The sequence below is a fragment of the Pseudonaja textilis genome, chromosome 1, assembly GCF_049901715.1.
Source record: "Pseudonaja textilis isolate UNSWEBS1 chromosome 1, rPseTex1.2, whole genome shotgun sequence".
NCBI classification, from domain to species: domain Eukaryota; kingdom Metazoa; phylum Chordata; class Lepidosauria; order Squamata; family Elapidae; genus Pseudonaja; species Pseudonaja textilis.
This window is the reverse complement of record NC_141990.1, coordinates 57,539,341-57,564,561: the sequence shown is the minus strand read 5'-3', so window position 1 is coordinate 57,564,561 and position 25,221 is coordinate 57,539,341. Positions and strand designations below refer to the sequence as shown.

At 36.8% G+C, this 25,221-nt stretch overlaps 1 protein-coding gene across 5 annotated transcripts in view; it reads left to right on the top strand.

Annotated features, from left to right (window-relative positions):
• The window catches only part of DAAM2 (dishevelled associated activator of morphogenesis 2), a 216,832-nt gene that overhangs the window by 114,476 nt on the left and 77,135 nt on the right, over positions 1–25,221 (top strand). For all 5 annotated transcript variants that reach the window (XM_087935119.1, XM_026695597.2, XM_087935099.1 and 2 more), the window contains exons 3-5: positions 5,595–5,684; positions 20,808–20,882; positions 24,165–24,259. In XM_087935119.1, the coding sequence (XP_087791245.1) occupies positions 5,595–5,684; positions 20,808–20,882; positions 24,165–24,259 (260 nt within the window). The remainder of the gene's footprint in view (positions 1–5,594; positions 5,685–20,807; positions 20,883–24,164; positions 24,260–25,221) is intronic.

The window sequence follows — 25,221 nt, the reverse complement described above, 5'->3', positions numbered from 1 at the left end:
TTTTCAAGAGCTTAAATACTTCTGTATGTTTCTGGCCTGCTGATTTTCCTATTTTCATGAGGGTTTTTTTCAGCCATTTTGAATCTTGCCAATCTAATTTTAAAATCTGGATTGGAAACATTTTTTCCACCAGCCATGTCCTTTCTCAGTAAATAACATACAGCAGAGTAAGGTAATTGAACAAGAGACAGAATGTTAGGAACATTAACTGGAGGACCTTTATTTCCTCTTCTCCCTGAGGTCAACCTGGCAAATGTTTTTTTAATCAACATTATATCAGCTTTTACATCTTGAAATACTTTTTTGAGAGTCAAGCAGCTGATTCCTCTGGATTCAATCTTCTACTCAAGAAGAATTCACATATGATTAGAAAATCACCACAACAATTGTTGGAGAAGAACTATATTGTGTATTTCTATTTGGAGTCCTGGTTAGGCTTCAAGGTTACAATGGACTGAAGCTACTGAGCCTGTTACAATATTGAGTTGGTCTCTGCATAGCACCCAGTGGTGGGTTTCTACTGGTTCTGTCCACTTCTATAAAACCGGTAGCTCTGAAGAGCAGCAGACATAAAACCGGTTCTATGTCTGCTGATGTTTTTGCCTACCCGCCTACCTGGGCTCTTACCTAATGTTTATTTCCTGATTTTTCAACTTCAGCTGCCGAATGAGGCACAGCTGAAGTTAAAAAAGCAGGAAAAGAGGGCTGTTTCAAAGGCTGCGTCTCTGCACACAGCATGCTGATGACAATTTACAGACATGCGGCTCACAGCATGCAGGGAAGCTTGTAAATCCCGAATCGGTAGTTAACCCTGTCGTATCCCACCCCTGAAAGCACCGTCTCCACTTCATCATCATCTATCAAGGCTTTTCTCTTCAATCTTGAAAGAAGACTCTTAGCACAACAGAGAGCCAAAAAAAGAGAGTTTACACAGCTTGGTGCTTTCATCTGAATTACAACTATCCTGAGTGCAATTTATAGACCAATGATGTGTATTGATGGCTTTCAGTTGATAGATCAGATGTATAGCATTGTGTTACAAATAAACAGCATGGAGCATAAATGAGGATGAATAAATTGTTCAATGTCAACTTCTCATGGTCTCTATTCTTTTCTAATTATAACATAGATTCATAGGACTTTTTATGTGCATTTTTCTTAATGTGCACATTGTTGCAAGCAACTACTGCTAATATAGTGTATAGCACCTACTGTTATCATTAATATATAATTTTATGTAGTTTTTTCCTTAAAAGATGAAGTAGATTCATGTTTTGATCGAAAAACTGCCTTATAAAATACAGACACCTGTAAAATATCATTTATATTTACATATTAGTTCTAGAAATGTTTCATCTTTTAATGTGTTTTCTCCAATATGAAAAACAAACTGATGTATCTGTTGCTTATACCTGTGGGTATTTTCCTGTTTATTCTCAGTGCTAAGTTTATTATTGTTTTTTTTAAAGTATTTGTTTCAGTATGTGCTGCTTAAACAAACTTGCAAATCAGCACAAAGTAGAACAAATTTATATAAAAATTATAGAAAAGACAGATTCAGCCACATGTAACATATGTTTTGTAAGATGGGTAGTTTGATAGCTGAGTGAATTAATAATAAATATTCTTCAAGTTCAATTCCTACAGACTTTATGGACACATCCTTGCAATTTTTGTAGTACTGATACAGAAAAGTTTTACTATTATTTTATTATATCATACATTTTTATTTCCTGGATCACTTGCAGGTCTTGTATTTCCTAAAAGTCTCCCATCCAAGTCCTTATTAAGCCTGACTCTGCTTAGTTTCTTTTTTTTTTAACAAATTTTATTCAGTTTTTCACATTAAAAACAAAAATCTCTTTTTAGTTGACAACATATTTCTGGGTGATCACCTTTACATACAAATATGACAGCAATTATACATTCATATATGCATATTTAATTCTATTATTACCTTTTCCATTCCAAATTTTCAGTAAGGAGAGAAACAAGCATATTAATTCTAGCCTCTTTCATTAATCTCAATCGAAACATCTTTTTGTTTCATTTCAATTATTTCAAATATAATCCTTTAATATTTATTTTAAAAATAAAGATAAACAATATGTGTTTGCCTAATAATAATAATAATGATAATAATAATAAAGTTACTAATGTCTCTCCTTGCTTTTAAAAGTCTATATTAACTTATTAATTTAGCTGGTTCTTTAGTCTGTCATATTCCCTTTCCATTACACATTCTTTTTATAAATTCTAGATTAATACAAATTTTAACACTAAAAAAAAAGTATAGGTTTCCCCCCTTTTACTGTTTTGAGTGTGACACCTCAATGATTAAAATATACCTTTATTCCCTCATTTTGATTTCCAATAAACCATTATTTTTAAGAAGTTACAATAATAATCATTACATCTTTTCAATTGGATTCCACAGCATATTTTTCCCCCTTGATTTTTAATATCAGTATCTATATTACCCTATTTTCTAAATATTTTTAATTGCAGAAATGTTCTTATTACCCCTTGTCACCCTGCAGAATCCCCCTTTTAATTCATCAACCGTTATCTCTGAAAAAACAATTTCTTTTCCACATTTTACTATTTCCGTATTTCTTTATTTCATGCACCTGTTTCTTACTGCTTCTCCTCCCCCTCTTTTCCCCATATCTTTTCTCATTCCAGTTTATATCCCTCTCTTTCTTAATATCTTCCTTTCCTCTTTTCTGCTGGGTCTTTCTGCCTTTCCCGACTTCACAGGTATTCCCCCTTTTGATTGCCTTCTTAAATCTCAACTTTTTAACCTTCCTTCTTTCCCCACTTCTTTGTAGTGTTCTTTGTGTTAATTGTCTATTTAATCCCGGGGTACTTTTGTTTAGTTGTATTGCCCAGTTGTCCTGGTTCAGATGTTATCCACCTCTTTCTTCCCTCCTGCACAAATCTTAATCCAGCTGAGTTGTCCTCTTCGGGGTGGCCATTTTAAACCACCGCTGCAGTTGTCTTCGGTGGGAAAAAGACCAAGCCCAGGGGGGAGATGCGGCTCCCCTCAATCTGGCTTGCGGCTTCCCCTTACTCCACCACCCTTCCAAGGCAGCTTCAGCCCCTAATCATAATAATTGGGGTTCTCCAATGAAAGAGCACGGACACGATGCCACAGAGAGTCGCAATCTACGGTCCATCAGCGAGGAGGCTTCGCCTTCTTTTTCCCTGGCCCTGCTTAGTTTCTAAGGCCAGACAAGACCATTCAGGCACTCACTGCTATCTGTTGAGGCAACAACACCTTTGGTAATAACTACAAAGGCAGCATCAATTAAACTTTATGTCTTGAATACTTTTTTCTCTCCAATTTCATTTCCTTGTTAGGCATGATATATTAGACAAGTTCTATATAAAACATTAAATTAAGTCCAAATATATATCTCTATCTATCTATCTATCTATCTATCTATCTATCTATCTATCTATCTATCTATCTATCTATCTATCTATCTATCTATATTAGCAGAGTGCGCTTGTATGAATCATCAACAGAATTATTTTGGAAACTTCAGGACCAGAATGGTTGGAGTAGTAATTTGTGGGCTAATCACTTACAATTTCTACCCTACCCCTTACACATAGGTTGGGCAATTATGAAAGTTCTCAACTTACAACTGATGTTCCTTAGCTGAGCTATTGACCTTAACATGCCTCCCTTTCTTAGATGTTTTTAATGACTTGAGAGTATTATCCATTTAGCTGATCATTGCCAAGTAAATAAGTTCTCAGCTTGTTCCCTCCCTCAAGCAGCGGTACCTTGCTAGAAAATTTTGCTGAGATGGATTAGCTTGTGCTTGTGGATTTGTGCAGGACTTCTGCTAAAAAAGTTAGTCTCCCCAGCACCCACAAACATAAGTCCTCCTGTGTTTCTTTTTCCCACTGGACCTCTTTCTAGATTCTTCATTTGAAGTTGTGATGTCCAGCTTCTTTCTTCCTTTTCTCTTTCTATCTCTCCAAGAATGTGCTCCTGGCCCAAGCATTTCTAAGTTTGTATTGCAAAGAGAAAATTCTTTGCCTTCTTTGGCTGCCCTTTTGTTTGGAAAAGAGTCTCACTAACCATTTCTGCATGGCTTGCAGTCTTCCTACACATTTAGGGAAATATACCTGAAATCTCTTCGCTGCCACATCTACTAGCATCAGCACCCTGGAATCCCTTTGGCTTCTTTTATCTTGGGCTCTTGGCATTGACCTAGCCTTGTCTTTTCTTTTTTTTTTAACCTTTCTGTAGCTGAAATATCCGTGGGCCTTTAAGTCTGTCAGCAGCTGCTACCAAGCTCAGTGTGCAATTTTAGTTCATTGTTTCCCCAAGTTTATTGACTCCAAAAAAAGCAGTCCAAGTCTTAAAGAAGCATTGTCCGAAATTTGGAATGAAGCTAATTTCAGTATCTCAGAAGTCACTTTAATTTTGGTTTCCTTCTCAGTAGAGAGTTCCTTTATTTAACTTTCTCCTTCCAAAAGCAGAAAAACTAAGATGCTTTATGTGAAGGGGACAATTAAAGAGAGTTTTTTTCTTAGTAATAAACATTTCCTATTGTATAGTACAGCTTTTAATTTCTACACAAGAGTAAAGTAGTTAACAGATGCTATGTAAGAATAAAATCTGGCTCATAATTCACCTATAGTATTTCAGTGTTTAGGAGGATATTATTGGAAGAAGCTTGGAAACGAAAACACATCCTCTTCAGCAGCCAACACCCTGATAAGCAGGATTAATACCAGGCAAACAATCAAGCAAAAAAAAAATATCCCAATCAAGGAACTACTAAAGAAGAAATTACACCCCCAACACTTGCCAGCAAGCTACTATTGTACTGTATATATAAACAGGGACCAAATTTTACATTCAGTTTCATTGATGATGTTACCTATTTGGGCAATGAAACATTTGCAAGCAAACAAGCTCAGAGAGCACCAAAGACTCTACAATTCAGCCCTGAGCAACATGCATTCTCTTCTGTTGAAAACACTGATTAAAACTGCTTCTGGAGAGAGAGGTAGTTCTGTGTCATTATTAAATGTATGTTTTTACTGCTTGTTTGCAAACCAAATACAAAGGGATCTAGATCCTAGTCTCTCATTGATTCTGAAACTGCCACTGTGCGGGTTCTATATATGAATATAGATCATGGAAAGCAAACTTTTGGAGCCAAATGTATATTTGAAATGTTAAAAACATGTGGGTGAATATTCACACAGAGGCTTTTATTCAAAACTTTACAAAAATGAACTGTGCCAAGATCTAATTAGCAAGATTGTTTCAGAGCTTTCTGGTATGGCTGCTAATAGGACCCCGCAAGAGGTGTTTTTTTAATCTTTAGATGAAAAGAAATTGATTTTCCATGTTCTATGTATGAAAGAAAGCCTCTGTGTTGAAGAGTACAATGGGCAAATTATTTAGTGCATTGGAATATAAAGGATATTTTTACAATATCAATTATTTGAGAAAATTACACCTCTATGTACTTAACTGAGGTGATAATGATGATCAGAAAAAAAGCTCTGAAAAACTATTGATGCTGTTGTTCACACATTGTCTTTTCACTTGCCATCTCCAGGATGAATTGGATCTCACAGATAAGAATAGAGAGGCAATGTTTGCACTCCCGCCAGAGAAGAAATGGCAGATCTATTGCAGCAAAAAGAAGGTAATATTTACTGGATTCAAATTATGTGATAAATATTGCATCTAAAGTATGGCTTGAACTGTGTTATGGTGTGCTTTTTCCTTTGACATTTGCAGTTTTGTGTACTTAATGCAATTTTTTATACAGAGACATATTCACCTACATGCATAAGCGCCTACCATCGCTGCCAACATGCCTACCATCCCTGTCCTATTGTTTCTTTTATATTTTTCTTATATTTTTCTTACATGTATCCATTTCATGTATCCATAACTATGTTTATACTTATACCGGTTACCTTATAATTGCTTGACAAAATAAATAGATAAATAAATAAAAAAATAAAAAAATAAAATAAAATAAAATGTTGTTATCTTCCCTCCCTGTATACTTGGAGGGGCTTAGGATGCTGGCAAAATCAACCCACCACTTATTTTTTAAATAATCTTAAGGGCAGATTTAGTTCTAACTGATATTATCACAAAATGTTCACAATGCCCCAACAGATAACTTCCAGCAGTTCCAAGACATTTGTGAAACAGCTCATAGGTGTAAGGTCTCATTTCTGCTTTCACCTCTTCCACTTTAACAAAGCAAAGAGTGCTGCTTAACTCCTAGCCAAGCACATTGATGTTTGTTAGATTTTGGGAATTTATTCTCCTGTACAAGTTAGTTCTCACATAGTCAGTGGGGGAAAAAACAACAAGATAGAAATGTGACAAGACAAGCAGACAGTCCAACTCACCTAAAATATAGTCTCCTTCACAAGGTAGGAAGGAAAGGGAAAGACAAGGAGGTTTCAACATTGTTTCTGTATACAAGTGTTTTTTTCTTGAATCAGAGAAATTGCTGAAATTCTTGGCTATCGGTTCCCATTTTGTCAGTAATTACTTATCTATATTTTTTCTTGTGAGCTTGCCTAAGTAGTTTATTCTTGCCTATGGTGTGAAGCCTGACAGTCCTGAGATGAAAGGATACTTTGAAAGTAGATGATTGGAATAAATTAGCTTTCTGGTAACAGAGCCTCTTATTGCATCATGGCCTAGACGTCATGGTTAAGTTTGTCTATGTTGATTTTGAACTATAAGATACATCCATGATGTGAGTGGTTGAAAGCTTGTGAAGCATATAGCATTTGGTTCTGGTCTGGTCTAGACTCAGTGTTCACACAGCTAAGAATCATGATATCTTGAATCCAAGTGTTAGGAAGTCTTGCAGTCAAGCCTTCAAACTTTAATGTAAAATGTAATGTGTGAATAATATCTCATTTCAAAATATGACGCTCCTTCTTAAAAGATTCTGCCCTGATTTATTCTTAGTAAGAAAGGAGTCCTACCTTTCACATGGGAAGTATGTCAGCTTGCTTACTCCCATTAGTTTCAGTATGAAACAGGAGATCCAGAAAGTTGAAAGCTGTTGATTCTAATCTTAATTAATTTTGAGCAGACCGCAGTCTGATTGCTTTCTTTGGCCCACATCTTATCAGAACATTAGTCCTAACAAGCTAGACACTGGATGATATAATAAAATTGTCTTTTTTTCCAGTATATTTTCTTCTTTATTTTGAAGAAAGAAAACAAATAAATGTATGGAATGGGAATGTCCCAAGATTGGACCTTGCCTTTTGGGCCCAACACCTCTGTGAGACAGATTAGTGGGTTTAATAACTTTAGGTCTCTAACAGCTGTCCATTATTTAGGAGTCTTCAGACTGAAATGTCAGCACAATGTTGCCTTTGTCTTCCTTGCAAAGATTGGTGACATTGCTGAGATTTGAAGAATGGTCAGGAACGTTGTTGATCCCATTCTTGAGGTATTAATGAACAGCTGTACTACTGTTTCTGTGAGGAGTAACTTAAAACCCAGTATTCTCTCTCTTCAGCATCTCTTTTTAAAATACCTTCCCCAGGGAGACTTTCAAAAGACAACCTTCACCCAAATTGTCATCTGGTCTCATTTAAACACAAATGCACCAAAGGAAGGTCATGTCATCTGTTGTCCCAGCATGAGTGTGGGGAAATAGGGGTGTCTGGAGATTTTTAATTTTCTGTTTCAGATTGTATGCCCTGAGTGAGAGGAGCCATGTGTCCCATTATACTTGCACAGTATTGCACAGAATGTGTACAGTATATCCAATGCATTAGAATAATGTCTTTAACTTTATTTGATTTTGGTAGTGTATTCAAACCCTCTGTTCTCAGTCTATTTGTCAGGGAATCAATCTTTTGTATAAGTCTATTCCAAGTTCTATTTCATAGCTACTGTTCTGTAATATTCTGACTCATTTATACTTTCCAATATTCATTGTTACCCTGCAAATCATACCATTGCAAGCGTATGATATGGTGGGTGATAAGAGGTTTTTTTAAAAAATTTTAAGAGCCTTTGAACTTTCACAACACTTCTTGATTTAGAAAAAAACTGTTTTTAGTGTTCCTCTCATCTGGAAACCTATAAAGATGTTTATCTGTGGCTTTTGAAAAAAATGGAAATCAGCCTGTCCCCCTCTTATCTTTTTTCTAGACTTGCTGTATAAGAGCAGGCCTGCTTGTTTAAGGTCACCCAATCAATGATTTTATTTTGGTATCTCCTCTGTCTTGCAGTAGTGCTACTTAATGTCTCTTAATGTTTGCACAATTACTTGACAAAGACACTGGATAGTTACTAAATCTAGAAAATCTGTTTGGATGTATGTATATGCCTCCAAATGATTTTTTTTTAGAACCATTGCTTAGTTTATGTAATAGAAGCAGGTAGGTAAACAAATTGTGTTACTATGTACTTCAATTTGACCGGCCACTCAGTGTAGTTAGGAGTACAGTCATTTTTTTTGCCATTGTGGCCCTGTTTTTTGGAGGGAGGTCACATTGTTCCAGTTGAAACATACGTCATAATGTCTCATCCTTTGCAGAGGTCTCTTTCCAGTAGCACACTGATGCTGGAAATAGTGATCATGTTATGAAAAAGACTTCTAAGATGGACTTGCATCACACTGAAAATAGAAAACATGCTATGTCAACACTACATTTCATAGAATTAAGAAGACAGAGTGAAAAGAAAGACTAGGGATGGTGTGATAGCAGTGTTCCGATATTTGAGGGGCTGCCACAAAGAAACAGCCTATTCTCCAAAGCACCTGAGGATAGGACAAGAAGCAATGGATGGAAGCTAATCAAGGAGAGAAGCAACCTAGAACTAAGGAGAAACTTCCTAACAGTGAGAACAATTAATGGCTTGCCTCTAGAAGTTGTTGGTGCTCCAACGTTGGAGACTTTTAAGAAGACATTGGACAATCATTTATTTGAAATGGTATAGGGTTTCCTGTTTGGGTAAGGGATTGAACCTCTGGCATCCTTTCCAACTCTATTATTCTGTTCTTTATTCTGTTATTCTTTCTATGATCATGTATATCCATCCCATCAAGGCCAAAGAAAGTCCAGAATGGCATAGGATCTCGCACAGGCAGGGAATTGGACTAGAAGACCTCCAAGGACATTCCAACCCTGTTATTCTATGTTCTACATATGCTACTAGCTTCTGACCCATTCATTAGCTGGGAAGGAGTAGATACAGAACAAAGAACTTTCTCCAGTATATTTCCTTTGGCATAAAGCTAAGATGTCAGGCTACAGAACTTTTTCCCATTCAATTAACAAGAATGAACTTCTGAAAACCAAACGTATCAAAAGGAATACTTTATTGAGTTGAGACAATTCATGTAGGAGTTCAAAGCAGCGTCTAAGGTCTCTCAGGCATACAGGGATAGATAAGGGAGTTTAGAACACCTCCCCTTATCTTGATATGTATTTAGTGAAACAAAAGCCAGTATATTAATTCCCCCTCACCCCTTTTGTAAGAAACAATCTTTTTCACAGTTTCCCAGGTCATACCTAATTTCCTCCCACCTCCTTTCAGAACTAACTTTTCCAGAGGTTCCCAGGACACATCTCACTGTGGAATTTTTATGGTCTTCTCATCTCCGGGCTCTGCCTCTCAGAGGTGATAGGTTCCGGCCATCTGGGTTTCCTCCCTTCATTGTATCATGTGTAGGTTATACAAATTTGATATAAGATTAAATATATTCAGGTTACATCAAGAAAGGATTTCTTTATCAGTCTTCCCCCACCTTTTCTTCTTCCACCAAAGAAATGACAGATACACGGATCTGACAGAAAAAAATGGAATCATTTAAAAATATGAAGTCATTCTTCTTTCTGAAAGAAGAAAATAATGAAAAGAAAAGTAATAAGACCCTGTAAGTTTTTGAAAAGCGAAAATCCTGAACAGAATGGAAAACCTTGATAGGAATGGGGGTCATTGGAAGTATAAGGCAGGCTATTTAGTTGGCAGAACTAAATACGTTATTTTATATGATAATGATGGTACCAGAGTTCAGATAACCTAAAACTCAAAACTCATTGTGACTCTTTAGTAATTTTCAAGTTACTTTATAAAATATAATTATTATGTTTAAATTTCATCTCATCATTTCTCAGAAATAGAAGCATAACTGTTCTGCTCTCCTTTAACAACCAGATGGAAGAATATTCTTATTTGCCTAAGAAGGTTTTCATCAATTTTTCACTCTATACTTGATGACATCAAGGGGAAATGATTTGAACTCCTCAAAATTCCATTAAAGTGCTAACATTCCAGTGGAGAATATCCACTCCTAGATAAAACTCTGACATGTCAACTGTTTCCTGGGGAATGAAAGTTCTGCTTTTTCTCTTGTTCTCTCCAACTTTCTCAGCTTAACTCACAGTTTCCGTTATGTAATGCTGGATCATTTATTTATCTTAAGAATGGAGGTCATTGAGGTTCAGGCCCTTGGAATTATATGTTTATTTTTTAAACCTGAAGAATTTCTTCTCTTTTTTTAACCATGGGAAAGGCAGTGAATATCTGTAATTTCCTCATTTCTTCCTTCCTTCCTTCATTTATATTTATTTTCTAGAAATGAAGCTTTACAGATGTCTAAAATCTACAGTCATGATCAATTTCTTTTAGTTTTTTGTAGAAGGCTTCCTCAAGGATATGTTCTGGACATGGATGGCTTCAGTGTCTCAAAGCTGAAAGGTTTATTTTTTAAAAAAAACAAATGCTCAGTTAAATCAAGTTAAAGGCTGCTTAACCTGCTGCTGTCAAGCAGATTAATAATTAATAATATCGGAAGCATTGAGAAAACTTGGCTTCTCATATTAATATTGTTGTCTTCCCTTGAGTATTCTTAGTATATAATCCCTTCAAAGGAAGCTGTTCCTTCAGCTGCTACCAGAAGCAGCCATTCTGGTGTCATTCCTAGTGCAATTATCGGTGATTTGTTCTAAAGAGGAAATATTTTATATGACTGATACAAGGATAATTTAATTGTTTCAAACTGACCACATAAAATGCCCATTAGGCAAGGTGCCACATATACTTGGCATTCTCCAAACTATGTTTAGAGTAACTGGTGGCTGTTGTGGGGAGAGGAACAGTGGTGGTATTCAGCTGATTTGCAACGGGTCGGGCGAACCGGTAGCAAGAATTTGGCATGGGTCGGCGAACTGGTGGTAAGTTCTGGCTGGCCATGCCCCCCCAGCCAGTTGCCCTCCCACCCGATGCTTGCTCACCCCGCCCACCTGCCTGACATTTGCCTAAGGTATTTCTTTTTTTTCCCCTCCCAGTAATCAGCTGTAGATAAGATCAGCTGTGCCGGGATTCCCCTTGCTGAGGCGCAGGAAGGCAAAAAATGGAGGGAGGAGCTCAGCCCCTTCCATTTTTGCCTTCTAGAGCCCCAGAGGAGCCTTCGGGAAGCAAAAACTCCCCCAGAGGCTTCTCTGAGGCTAGGAAGCTCCCAAAATGGAGCTTGGAGGGGTGCTGCATGCCCCTCCCATGCTCTGTTCCTTTTCTTCCTGAGCCCCAGAGGAGCCTTAGGGGAGCAAAAACACCCCCCAGATGCCCCTCTGTGGCTAAGAAGCTCCCCAAAATGAGAGCGCTGCAAAAAAGCCATGCCCACCCAGTCATATGGCCACGCCCACCAAGCCACGCCCACAGAACTGGTAGTAGAAGTTTTTGAATACCACCATTGAGGAAATGATTTTTCTTCAGTGTTTTTTTTTTAATTTCTCCTTCAATCAACCCTGCAAATTGTTCGGAATAAGTCACTGAGTATCCTGATAGAAGAGGTGTCAAACAATCCTTAAAAGCACTCTATTCTGCATTGACATAAAGGGGACTGGGACATAAGCCTTCCTCACTGCTTCTGTTACCAGAAAATATTGTTCCAATGGCCATTGGTTTGTGTTTCATCTGTTTCACCCTGAGATGTGCAATTTTGCTCAGGCTACTGTTCGTCATATCTTTTAATTCATTACTCTCGTTTCCCTGTAAACTCAAGAGCTTGATTGGCTGCTGCAAAGGAGAGGAGAGGATTAACAACAGTAGTATTTCCTCTTCAGACTATAGTTTTTCAGTATTCCATATATTAGCCAGACCTTTAACAATGTTAGCGACAGAGACAGCAGAAAACCTACTTCTGGGTTTTAGAAAACCATTCTGATCTAACAGGCGCTTAGATTGACATTTTAATGCTTCCTCAGAATTGAAGAGGTTCATAGAGTATCAATCTGTCCTTGACAGTGGAGTTACACAGAGATTTTCTAACCAACACCATTAGTCCTAGTCCTAAAATATGCTGTGATTCATGTACAGAAGGAACTAATTGAAGGTTTGCAGTTGCCATGATAGACAAAGATCCTCAGGCACTTCTGAGTGAGAGAAATGTATGTGACTCTCTTAAGACAAGGAGCCTGGGCAATTTCTTGCCACTTCTGACATTTCTCTGGTTAACTCTGGATGGAATATTAGCAGACAATAGGGTAAACTATACAGTTCTATACTGTTTTGGGAGCAGCATGTACCCCAAAATTGGTAGATGGGTGAATGGAGTGTCTATTATAGATCATTGCTACTTCATTTTCCTACCCTCAAGACTAGTATGCTGCACTGTAGAATAACATATACACAGAAGAAAACTTATGAATGATTGATGTCTGATAAGCAACCAATTAAATGTGTTTTTTTTTGGGGGGGGGGGGAAATCTTGTTACCCTGCCATTAAACTTCCTTGACTAGATGGCCATTACTCTATGCTTACTCTTAAGCTGTTTCCTGCTGTTCTGTTTCCAAGGAACATTCCTCAAACTCATGGCAAAAAGAGGGGGAAGTCCATTTTTGTTCTCCAACGATTATTAATCTCCTCTTTATATCCACCTATTTGTGCAACATACGAACATTTACTTGGGGAACATGTGATTCTAAAGAGGTAGCCTACTTTGCTGGTAAGACTGCCAAGGTATAACCTCATCACAAGAGACAGTGGACCAGGCAAGATGAAGCAAGTCCTGACTTAGAGTAGAAGTCCAGGTGCTGCAATGAGTAGCCAAAGATTTCATCAGCTAGGTGTGTTCCAAATAAAAAGTCTTCAAGTAGGAATGCCAACAGGAAGTGGCTGCTTACTCATCTATAAAGTCTTCCTCCCTTTCTCTCTTTTTTAGTAAAGAATTCCATATATCTGTGAATAAACTATGCAAAATAGCTTATCACCACACATAAACAAACACACCAAAACTGTTCTGAAATAGAAAAAATGGAGATATTAATTCAAGGTCAACTTTCTTCTCTGCATGCTAGAAGATTTAGCTGGAATATTCTTCTCCATTATACAATTCCTGAATAAGTAGAAGATATATGATTTAGAGAACTATATAAACGCTATATGTAAAGAATAAAAATAAGTGGAATATAAATTGAAGGGATGAAAAGAACTAATGCTCTTTTTCATTTTCAATCTTATTGCTCTCAATTTCATAAACACATTTTAAGAAAAAAAGATAGTGAAATAAAACACATTCTGATAGTTGAAATATACATAAATTAAGCTCCTATGCAAATATCAAGTTTATATCATTACTAAAAGAATCCAAAATCATCCTGGACTAGAAGTCCAGTGGGCCTAACATGTAGCTGTCATAGGTAGCTGTCAAAAACATTATTTGCTGTATGATGATCGCTCATATAAACTACAGATTATGAGAGAAGGTGAAGGGAGGAACCTCTAGAGGAATTTACCAGATTTAATAGATAATCAGAGTTGGAAGGAACCTTGTAGGTCAGGTCATCTCGTCCAACCCCCCACCCAGGCAGAAGACCCTACACCATTTCTGACAAATGGCAGTCCAATCTCTTCTTGAAAGTCTCAAGTGATGGCACTCCCACAACTTCTGAGGGCAAGCTGTTTCTGTATTATGCTGCAATTGTTTGGGCACAGGGAACCTGTGTGTGTACAAAATACTCAAGAATGATGTATCTATAAGCCTGGAATGGGCCATATTTTTCAGAAGTCTATATATAGCTAAATTTATGAAAGATTAGAATGTATGGTATGCATGCCAGTGATGGTATTCAATTTTTTTTACTACTGGTTCTATGGGCATGGTGTGGCAGGCATGGCGTGGCTTGGTGGGTGTGACGTGGCTTGGTAGGCCATGGCTTGGTGAGTGTGGCGGGGGAAGAATACTGTAAAATCCCCATTTTTACCCCACTCCAGGGGAAAGATACTGTAAAATCTCCATTCCCTCCCCACCCCACTAACCTGCTTTCCAGCTCCGTTCTCTTGCGCAGGACAACAAAAGAAGACCCAGCCAATCAGCTGGGACTCTGATTAGCTGGGACTTGGGAGGTAGTGAATAGATGGGGGTGGGGCCAACCAGAGGTCGCATTTACTGGTTCTCCAAACTACTCAAAATTTCTGCTACTGGTTCTCCAGAACCTGTCAGAACTGGCTGAATACCACCTCTGATGCATGCATATCAGTGTGTTTTGGATTTACAGAAAAAATAGCATATTCTGAAGCATTCAACTTCTGTAAGATGCATTCATCTTGATGTGATCTTTGTGTAATGTTTGAAGAGGTGCTTATCTGCTTCTTGCCCACTAGTATGAAAATGCTTTCCAATTTTAAATATACAATCTAAGCTTCCAATCACTTAAGCTTTCCTGCAGTGGGATTTTATCCAGAAACCTACATAACAGTCTGCACCCAATATAGTTATTGTAACATTTAAGCCTGTTTTAAACACTGCAATTACATAGTTTATTTAAATCACAGTCTGAGGTCTCTGTAAATACTTGGGTTTAAGAAAATTTGACCTCGGTCATCAAATTTCACACAATGCACCCACATTTTATCTTTTTCCACATCTGAAAGGCCAGGCAAGTTGACTTATGGGTAGGGCCCAATTAAAAAGCACATTAAAGAGACTATCTTGTATATTCATTTATTTGAAACAGAATTGTGATCAGGTAATGCCGGAATTGGGCTGTACATGTGCAGATTTGTATGCTCAGATATGTTTAGAATGTTTAAAAATGCACAGCACTTTCAACCCACATGCTCTGGAAAAATGTGACAAGAAGAATTTCAAGGAGCCATTAAGACAACTGTGGGTTATATTTTATATATCACCACTATATTTTGGAGAAAACAGATATACCCAAAAGGAATTTTTGGTCTATCTCTCATATTTTGTGGAAAAGCTTCATAATAGAGAAGTAATTCATATTCTATTCTTTTTCACTGCAAGCCCCCTCCGCCTTAAATCTCCCCATCTCTTTTTTGCATGTATAAATAGCTCAGTGCCTTGTCCCAAAGGTGCTTTTCAAAGGCAACTGGACTTTCTTGAGTTTTTTTTTTCCCCTTGAAAATGAACTGCAAAATAACTGAAGAAGCTTCTTGGACGAGAAGCGAAATGTCTTCAAAGCAAAAATCAAGAAAGTCCAACTGCCTTTTGGAAAAACATTTTTGGAACAACCATGACCTGGATGATTGAGAATCTCCATAAATAAGTCCAGTATTTTGTAGACATAGAAAATGAGGATATAAATTAAAGTCAATATTTTGAGTGGTCCAAGCTGGCAACAAATTTGTGTTCCAGGGATTTTAAGACTGATTTGAGTGGCATTGTTTTCTGAATATTCAACTCCTAGGAAATAATCTAATAGAAAATTAGGGAAGTGTGCCCTGTAAGAAGACCTGAAGGATGAGGTTGAGGATACACTTTTGGAGAAGGTGGTATGTATGGTTTCTAGTAGCCAACACTGATTTGATGTCATATAATCAGTCACTCTATTATTATTCCTAGATTAATATTACATAAGGTTTAAGTAATGTGTAGTATAATTTGTATGAAAGCACAACCAAGGGGCTCTTTTTTAACACAGTCTTGCCTTTTGCTCAGGGCTCTTGGATCAGAGCAAAAATCATGGTCGTGTCGCTAATATGTTCCTCTCCACTATTATAAATAAATGACTAGTAACTCACAGTAGCTGAGAAAATCAGGTCAGGATCAGAGATTTGAATAAGCCCAGACTTGGAGTAGAGTGGATTAATTTGTGGCTTGCTGTCTCCCAAGTAAATGTACTACAAATTGACCTGCTCTGTCTTGGAATTTGGATTTCCCTATGTTTGATACATCCTTCTAATAAATAAACAGATCAGAGGTCTTCTTTTCTGATATAGTATGATTTGCTAAAAGATTAGTTGGCTGCTTTCTTCCCCTGCTGAAACTTACAAGGAAGCCAGGAAAGAGAGAACACAGTAAATACAAATTGAATTGCCATACTTTTCTCTTCCCAGACAATAGGTAACTCTGCTGTTGATTTTTTTTTTTAAAAAAAACATGCTCTTACTGACATAATCAATCAAGCTTTCCAATTCTTTTTAGCGGAGAAAACTGTTTCTAAAAGCTCATCAAGCTGTCAGTCTATTTATCAATGATGTGTGCTTTATCATACCAAATAAGTCAGCAGGAATTCACACACATACCCTGACAGAGTCAGATGGTAGTCCCAGTGGGTGTTTTTTCCTCCCATGGAAAGCTTGGGAAAGCAGAACTTCCACAAGAGTCTAACAATACTTTGGAAGTGCTAATCATGTGTTATGGGAAACAGGACTTCTCAGCCACATCTGCCTACTGAGTAACTGGGTCCCTGTGGTCTGTCTGCTTCAAATTGGAACCTCTTGTGGCTTGATTGCCTTGGAGGGTGTGTGTGTGTGTGTGTGTAGTCTGAAAAATCTTGACTTTGTTCCAGTTCCAGTTATAAATGTATATTTGTGTCCTGTGGGGAAACTCTGCATATTTTGCACATTAATCAAAGAACACCAGTCAGCAGAAGGGCAATCAATTGCAGCACAAAATAATCCTCCTTTTTTGTTTGGAAAGAATGTGTTGCATTTCATTGATCTGAAGGGATTAATTCTTTTTTCTTTTTAAGGATAAACTAGCTCTCACGGAAGAGGGCTCAACAATGTACCAATTAAATATTGCTTCACTATAAAATTCCAGCTGACATTTTTCAAATAAATCCTTTTTTTTAAGAAAAATATTCTTCCAATATAAGCTGTTCTTTTCTCAGTGCATGGTTTTATGCTCTTCTCTAAATGTTGATTTTTCAAATAGATGAAAGAGATTTCTGCTCTTCAACATTCTGACATACTACATTCAAGCATCTTTTTAACACATGAGCAGATAAAAAACAATGATCTATACTGGTATTTAATGTAGGCTTGGCCTCCCTGATTTGCCCTCTGATAATTATGTGGGAAATCCAAAAATGGACAGGAGGAGGGGATTATCTGAGTAATTTAATTACTTTGGAAGGTTTCATTCACAGCCAGCTATGTAAGCCAAGTGTTTACATCCAGAGTTCCACAAGGGATAAACGTGGGATCAATATAAATTTTTCCTGGCTAAAATTAATCATGAGCCTCTCTTGGCTTTTGTACACCACATTTTATAAGGATTGATCCAAGCAGCATCCTGAATGATTGGTTCTTGAAAAGGCTTGGTGAAATAACCAATGGCCAATAAAACAACAAGAATATCATAACTAATTTTGATACCTAATAGGTTATAAATGAATAGAATGAGCCCGTGTTCTGTAATAAATGGTATCTTAATGTCTGAACTATTTTGTCATGATGGAAGGAGAGGTGTAACAGATCTCAACTTCTTCCATTACAATATTTCTGTGTTTGCAGTGCCTTAGATAACACCCAGTCCAGATTTAGTATGTCACTTCACTATCAGTAACATCATTCAGTAGTGGGGCAAATGTGCATTTTCTTTACTATGTTGCCCTCTCCCTCCCCCCCCTCTCTCTCATTTCTTTTTTGCTTTTTCTTAATCCCTGTTTCTTCCTCCTCTTTGTCCAGGCAACTCTCAACTTTTCCTCCTTGTTTGAAGAAGTTTTCCCTTCTACTCATTTGTCTCTGCTTCTCAGGGCAAGATAGCAAAGCTTTCTAAATCCTTTTGCCTTTTTGCTGTAATTGTACCTTGAATTTTAACAGCCTCAAGATTCATCTTGTAAATTTACAGTACCTGTATTTGTGTTCTTCTGTCTCTAAGGCAAGGGTCTTCAAACTTGGCAAGTTTAAGACTTGTGGACTTCAACTCCCAGAATTCCTGAGCTAACATGACTGGAGGAGGAATTCTGAAAGTTGAAGTCCACAAGTCTTGAGCTGTCAAATTTGAAGACCCCTTCTCTAAGGTATCATTTTGTTTCCTTATTTAGATAACTGGCTCCTAGTTGCTCATTTTTACAACAAGCTATTTTGTCATCTAGTTCAAGCTTTTCTGGACTTACAATAACTTGGCCTTTTATGAAGCAATTGTTAGAAGTCTTCTTTTTTATCTCTTTCATAGATCTTTCAGTTCTTAGGGATGATGGTAGATATCCCTAGAAGCATCTTAACATTATTAAATTCCCTTATGCTTTAGAGGCTTTTAGTCAAGATCTCCTTAACAAGAGTGAGAGCCACAATTAGTCCCCAATTAGTGAACCTTATGGTGGCTGCAATCTCACCCTACTTGGCTATGCACCCTATAGAGTGGTACAACAATTCTACTTCTCAGGGTACAGATATAAGAGAGATTCTCTAATATTGGAGGCTTTGCCAAACAAATAATGATCTTTCATTTATTTGGGAAAGGGAATGTTTTGTTCCTTTAAAAAATCATTGACTATTTTGACTGAATTTTTAACAGGTAATGTTTCTGTAGGTTATTTTAAGTAGTATTTTCCCTTTTTCTAAAACTTTTTATTTTATTAGAAAAAAGTTAAAATCTAAGTCTTGTTTTAGATGTTAATCTCCTAATACAATTAACAAGTAACTATAGAGAAATATTTGTGGGAGAACAAGTGTAAATTCTAGGCTAAGTATCTTTTAAAAAATATAGGAATTTTTTTTTAGTTGACATATGAATGTAAAGATATCTGACTCAAGTCAACAGATTTAGTCTGGCTTTTTTATAACAATTCTACCTTTGTTCTTCATTGAGTACTTTGATACAATTTGCCTTTTATTGATTAATAATATATCCAGGTCCTGTTAAAATCTTTCTTTGCTGATGTAGAATTTGCTTTGCTGTGCATGGCACATAGTACTAAATGCAAATGGAAGAACAGAGGCAGGCAGGAATAGCAATAGCACTAACATTTAAACTGATATAGTAAATAGTATTGAATTCAAGCATCTACACTTAAATTGTATTAATGCTGGTCCAAAACGTATATGCTGCCCATGTTCAAAGAAATGAGAACATTAGCCTTTTGTGTGTGTATGAAAATACATTCAAAGCTCAGTTCAGTTCATCAAGAATAAAATCATAGTTTGACAAAAAAAAGGATGATTCCTTTTTTGTTCCAAATGTAGGCTTGAAGTCATCCATTCAAATTGCAGTTTATTTATCTAGACATTATTCTGACTCAATTTCTGGAAAACAGTGAACTGCCTCAGTGCATGTTTCTTTCTGGATGGAGTAAAATTGAGGGCTAAATAGGGCAATGTAAAGCACAGCAATTTGCAGCTAGTTTTTGAAGCGACATCAGGAACTGTCCAATGGGAGCCTCTTGTCATGTCTTGTTCTTGTAAAAAGCCAAGCTGAAGTTCGTATTCTAACAAAGAATGGCCTCACACTGTTTTGTACATAACAGCCTCACCCTCCTGTCTTTAGTTCACTGGAAAACACACAGTGTATGTTGATAAATAGCACAGCAGTATTTTTAGAGAATAATCTTATCATTATTTGAGTACAGCAAGACACCAAGAACCTAATCTCTACTTGTTAAATGAAGGTCATTCCAGAGAGGACTGTGTCTTACATGCTATCCTGGTTAAAAGTGATGAGGATAATGAAAATATAATTTGTTATTTAATATGTATTGTTTGTTATGAATTGAAATGTTTCCAGATGCAGGAGACCCAAAATTAAATGGGGTGGTATTTAATAAGACTGTGGAACAATTTTTTCCCACAACAATATCAAAATGAGGTATCTTGATTTAACTTAGCAAAACTATCTTAGTAGAAGCCATCTGGGGAAATGCATCAGTGTAATTGTGTGGAACTAAATAAAGCAAGATATTAGGGTCTCTCAGGACCTTGGACAGATCCTTTAGGTAGGTTTCTCCCCCTCCCCAACACACACAACACACACACAAAACTTGGGAAGTTGTCCCAGCAGGATGAAAGGATTTCTAATATGAATGTCCTCTTTTACCTACTTCCTCTGAAAAATGAGCAGTATCTCTTAAAGGTCTAATGGTATATTTTGTACTGAGAAGATGTGTGATGAAGACTGAAGATCCCAGTAGAGCCATGTTCACTTGGTCAAATGATGCCCACCACCACAAGTCATATTCTTATCTGGGGTGAAAATGGGAAATAGTCTCCAGAAAACAACAGGAATTAAGTAATCAGTTGGGCACACACAAGAACTTCATCTTAATGAATCATATATTGCTGTTATTCATAAAGTTTGGTTTTTAGCTTGCATATCAGGGCCAACATGGCCTTTTATTTTATATCTGAGAAACCTGTAGATATGCAGGAGAGGAAATGGAAACTAGAAAAGGCAGAGTTAATTTGGTAGGAAAAACTAAGGTTTTAAAATGTTGATTCTAATAAATAATAGAGTTGTGATATTAGCATTTTGTTTAATCCATAAACTGTTTTGAGAGGACACTGCTGAAGACATCCAGGCAAATGGAAGTGACTCTGATTTTTTCCTATATATTTTTTCTTTATTTTCTGTTTCAGGAACAAGAAGATCCTAACAAGCTTGCTACAAGCTGGCCAGACTATTATATTGATCGCATCAATTCCATGGCAGCAGTAAGTATTCTCTTTACCCTCCTGAAATGGTTGTCTTGATCTATCTAACTCTGCTTGATCTTTTCATCCACCTAATTCTCAGGAATAATCCAGCTTCTCCACCTTGCTACATTTTCCTAAATTGTAAATAGTCACAAAGCTTTTAAGCCAATGGTGCAACTGATACCAAGGCTTTCAGTGGCATGTCAAGGATAGTAGTCCAAAAATGTGTTGGTCAAAGCCTATTTAAGGAGAATTTCAGGAGCTCTAAGGCATGAGGGGTTTAGACTATGCTTTTGCTCTTTAAATCTCCTAAATCATATAAAAATGCAAAAAAAACCAACAACCCCAAAACCTCTGAAGTTTGGCCTTACTTGGAGAAGGGGGATCAGAAAAGAAAAGCCTATGGCTCCCAATCAGTACATTTGCACTCCATCTTTAAGCTCTAAAATTTGTGAAGAGGAAATGAAAAATGAAGGTGCTAGCTAGGAACTCAATTCTACCCTTCCATATTCATTTAAAGAGGGCAAAAGCAGCATGCCTTTTTCTTTCTCTATATTTTTTAAACTTAAAAAAAGGCTTTTTCAGTAATCTTTGATAACAGAATAACAGAGTTGAAGGGACCTCAGGGTCTAGTCAAACCCCTGCACAAGCAGGAAACCCTATGCTGTACCATTCTAGGCAAATGGCTGTCTAGTCTCTTCTTGAAAGCCTCCAGTGATAGGGCATCCACAACTTCTGAAGGCAAGCCATTCCACTGGTTAATTGTTCTCGCTGTTATGAAATTTCTCCTGAGTTCTAGGTTCCTTCTCTCCTTGATTAGTTTCCATCAATTGTTTCTTGTCTTGCCTTCTGGTGCTTTGGAGAATAAGTTGACCCCCTCTTCTTTGTGGAATTCCTTCAGATATTGGAACACTGCTATCATGTCACCCCAGTCCTTTTCACTAGACTAGACAAACCTAATTCTGTTATTCATATGTTTTAGCCTGCAGCCCCCTAATAATCTTTGTTGCTTTTTTTTTGATACAGTCTAAAACTTTCAAACTATCTGGTTATCTTTCTGTTTGCTGTCACCTCAATGTATCTAGCTATGGATCTGTGATCCCATGGTTCCACCCTCTTCCTAGCCATTTGAGGACTATCCTGATCATTTTTTGGCCTGTAAAACAAATGAATAGTTCATGCCTTTGCCAGATTCAGTGAGAGGCAAGGAAAATAGGCATGTTTTGGTAATTCTTAGGAATCGCTTCTCTCACCTTGTTCTGAAACACATGAAGCATTTGGTGAAATGGGTCTTTGTATTTCTGTGTACTTATAAACATATACAAACAAGGGAGGAAATGTCATTGTATACATGTTGTATTCTGACAATAAAGGTAATTTAAAAAATATGATAATCATTATTATTAACATCTTTCTTTCCTCCTCTTTCAACAATATAAAATAGTGAAGAGTTCAGGCATTCTTCTTTCTGTCTTCAGTCGCCTGAACTTAATAATGCAAGCCCCTTTCCTGCTTTATGAGAAGAAAGAAAAGTTACTTTTACACCACTGTGTTGCTTTTGGAAACTTGTCAGTACTTGTACTCCAAGATATATTCATTTTGTTAGAAAGGTTTGCAAACGAATGACTGAAGCTACTCTTTAGAACCGTGACTACCCGCAAACCTATGATGTGTGTGTGTCAAAGGCCAAGAAGACAGCTGTTACGCATTTAAATTTCATAATTTAGAAATAATTTACTTGGAACATAACAGCTTGATGGAGCAGAAAAGAAAATATATCTTTCAGCACACCTAACTCCACTTTGGATAACTTTCAGTTCAACCCATTTCTATAAACAAGGGGGACAAAGAACAGGCAATGCATGAAAGTTAATGTATAGGCAGTTCCTATAAGAATGATGTCAGATGTTTCCACTTTCTTGTTCAGGTGTCAGAGTCACTGGATGAGGAGTTTTGCTGTTTTTTAAAAAATGTACGTTCACAAATTAGCTCTAAATTATTTGGTATATGTCTCTTCCATCTTTATGAATAAATCCCAAAAGCAAAACCTGGTAGGAATAAGATTAATTCCTTAATGGCAGTCGCTACTGGAGAGAGATTATCTATAAGAGTATTTGGGGGTGATTGGTTTTTGAAATGTTTAAATTTCATTTTGATAGAATCCTTAAGTGTTCAGTAACAGTAACTCTAAGAAAAAAATAAAATTTCACTATAACTTGTATTGGCAAAGGGTACTTGTGAGTGAGCCAAGAGAAGAAATATTACTTAATAGAAGAAAGTACAGATTAAGATCCTTTTATTTTCTGAAAAACCTTCCACTGAGATTGATTTTTTTTTAAAAAAACCTCTTTTTCTTGCTAGCTTTTTAACATTTGGTTTAATTTTTTTAACTTTCTTGCTGTGAAGAGCTTCCCTCTCCATTAAGAGAGACAATAACATGTTTGGATTTAGTGGACTGAATTTGACTTTCTAAGGAAGGCACTCTCAAAGGTTTATTCCAAATCTTTGCACCAGTTGAATAGCATACAGTACAAAGGTCAAATTACTTCACTGACTGACCATCCTGAAGTTTAGACTTGTGTTGGAATGTCCAACTCTGGATTCTGTAAGCTGCAAACACAAAGTGAGATGGAAAGTTTTTGGGGAAAGGAGTAGAATATAAAGGGTATGAGTGAAAGAAAAAAATGAATGGAAACTTTATTTGAAAAATTTGTTCTTTTGTAACATGCTACTGTAAATGTCTGAGGATATTGGTGTTTTTTTTTACTTTTTTCTTTTTACAGTTATTTAAAATCAACTGCAGTGGAAGAATGAAATATACAAAGAAAATCATGTCTATTTGAAATCCAAACTTTCAAAATCAGAGGGGCTTCCTAGAAAGTAGAAAGTTTTTTTCCAGCTCTGAATATTATTATTATTATTATTATTATTATTATTATTATTATTATTATTATTATTATTACCTTTATTGTCAGAGTACATGTGTACAATGAGATTGACTGAGCCTCCCTTGTGCACCCCCTCCACACAACTCACAGTGAGGATAGAAGTCCCTAACCCAGTCCCAATCTTATTACATTATGTGACTTTGTTGCACAATGCACTGGCCCTGCAAGTCTGTCATACTGTGTTGACATGAAGTTATTTTATACTGCTGAAGATTTTGTTTTCTTGACAACATCCAAATGATTTCTTCAACTTACTTGGGTGGGTAATGCTTGATTAATCTTGAATTACTCAGTAATTCCATCTCTTCTCCTGTTCTGAATTCGTAACTCTTTCATGGTCTCATCCAAACAGATGCAGACCCTGTATGCTTTTGATGAAGAGGAAACAGAAATGAGGAATAAAATAGTTGAAGACTTGAAAACAGCTCTGCGAACTCAGCCCATGAGGTATGTCGTATATTTTGCTTCCATTTGTCAGGTGCTTTTTAGGTTAGAACTGTCTATCATGGAAAAAAAAAATGTAAGATACAAGATAATCCCTTCCCTTGTTCTCAAAGTATCATGTACAGCAGGCTAATTGAAGAAACATTTTATTTTCTCTTGGTATAAAGTTTTAGAATGGAGCTGATAGAGGAGTCCGTCATCTTCCACCTTCTTTCTTTAAGTATGTCTAAGCTCAATCTCAAACAATTATATACATTTCCCTTTCTAAATGTATTCTTCTTTGTCACCTTCCACCTGAATCATATGGAATATTAAAAATCTTCTCCCACCCCAGTTATTTTTTGACCTACAAATTCTTCTGCCTTTCTGATAATCTAGTTCATACTTTCATATGTTAACTCTATATACCTCCTTTCTCCACGTTACTTAAATCTATTTTGGGTCTCACGGCTTTTAAAATCCCAATACTTTATTATTACCACTTTGTGAAATGCTGAGCTTCTAATATATAAAATGAAAGAAATAGAAGGAAACATGGGAAGTTTGTACATAGAATCAGGGGTGGGATTATACCTGGTCGGAGCAGTTCTGTAGAATTGGTTGTTACGATTCTGTGCAATTCGGGGAACTGGCAAATTATGCCACTGGCTGGCCCCTCCTCTCCCACTCACTCCTTACCTGGCATGCGTGCCATCAAACTTGCCTGTGTTTGGTAAGTTGCTATTTTTCCTCCCCCCCCAACCATCAGCTGTTCTTTGTGCCAGGAGATTTAGATTAGTTAGAAAGCAGGAAATTGTTGGATTTCTTGCTTTCTAGCTAATCTAAAAGCAGAGCTGAACCTTCCTTAGGACTGAAGCTTCTATTTTTTTAGTGCAGACTCAGGTAACAGATTGCAGAAAGATAAATCTCTGAATGAATCTGTGATTCTGCAAGCAGCTCAATCTGACTGACTGCTTTGCCTGATT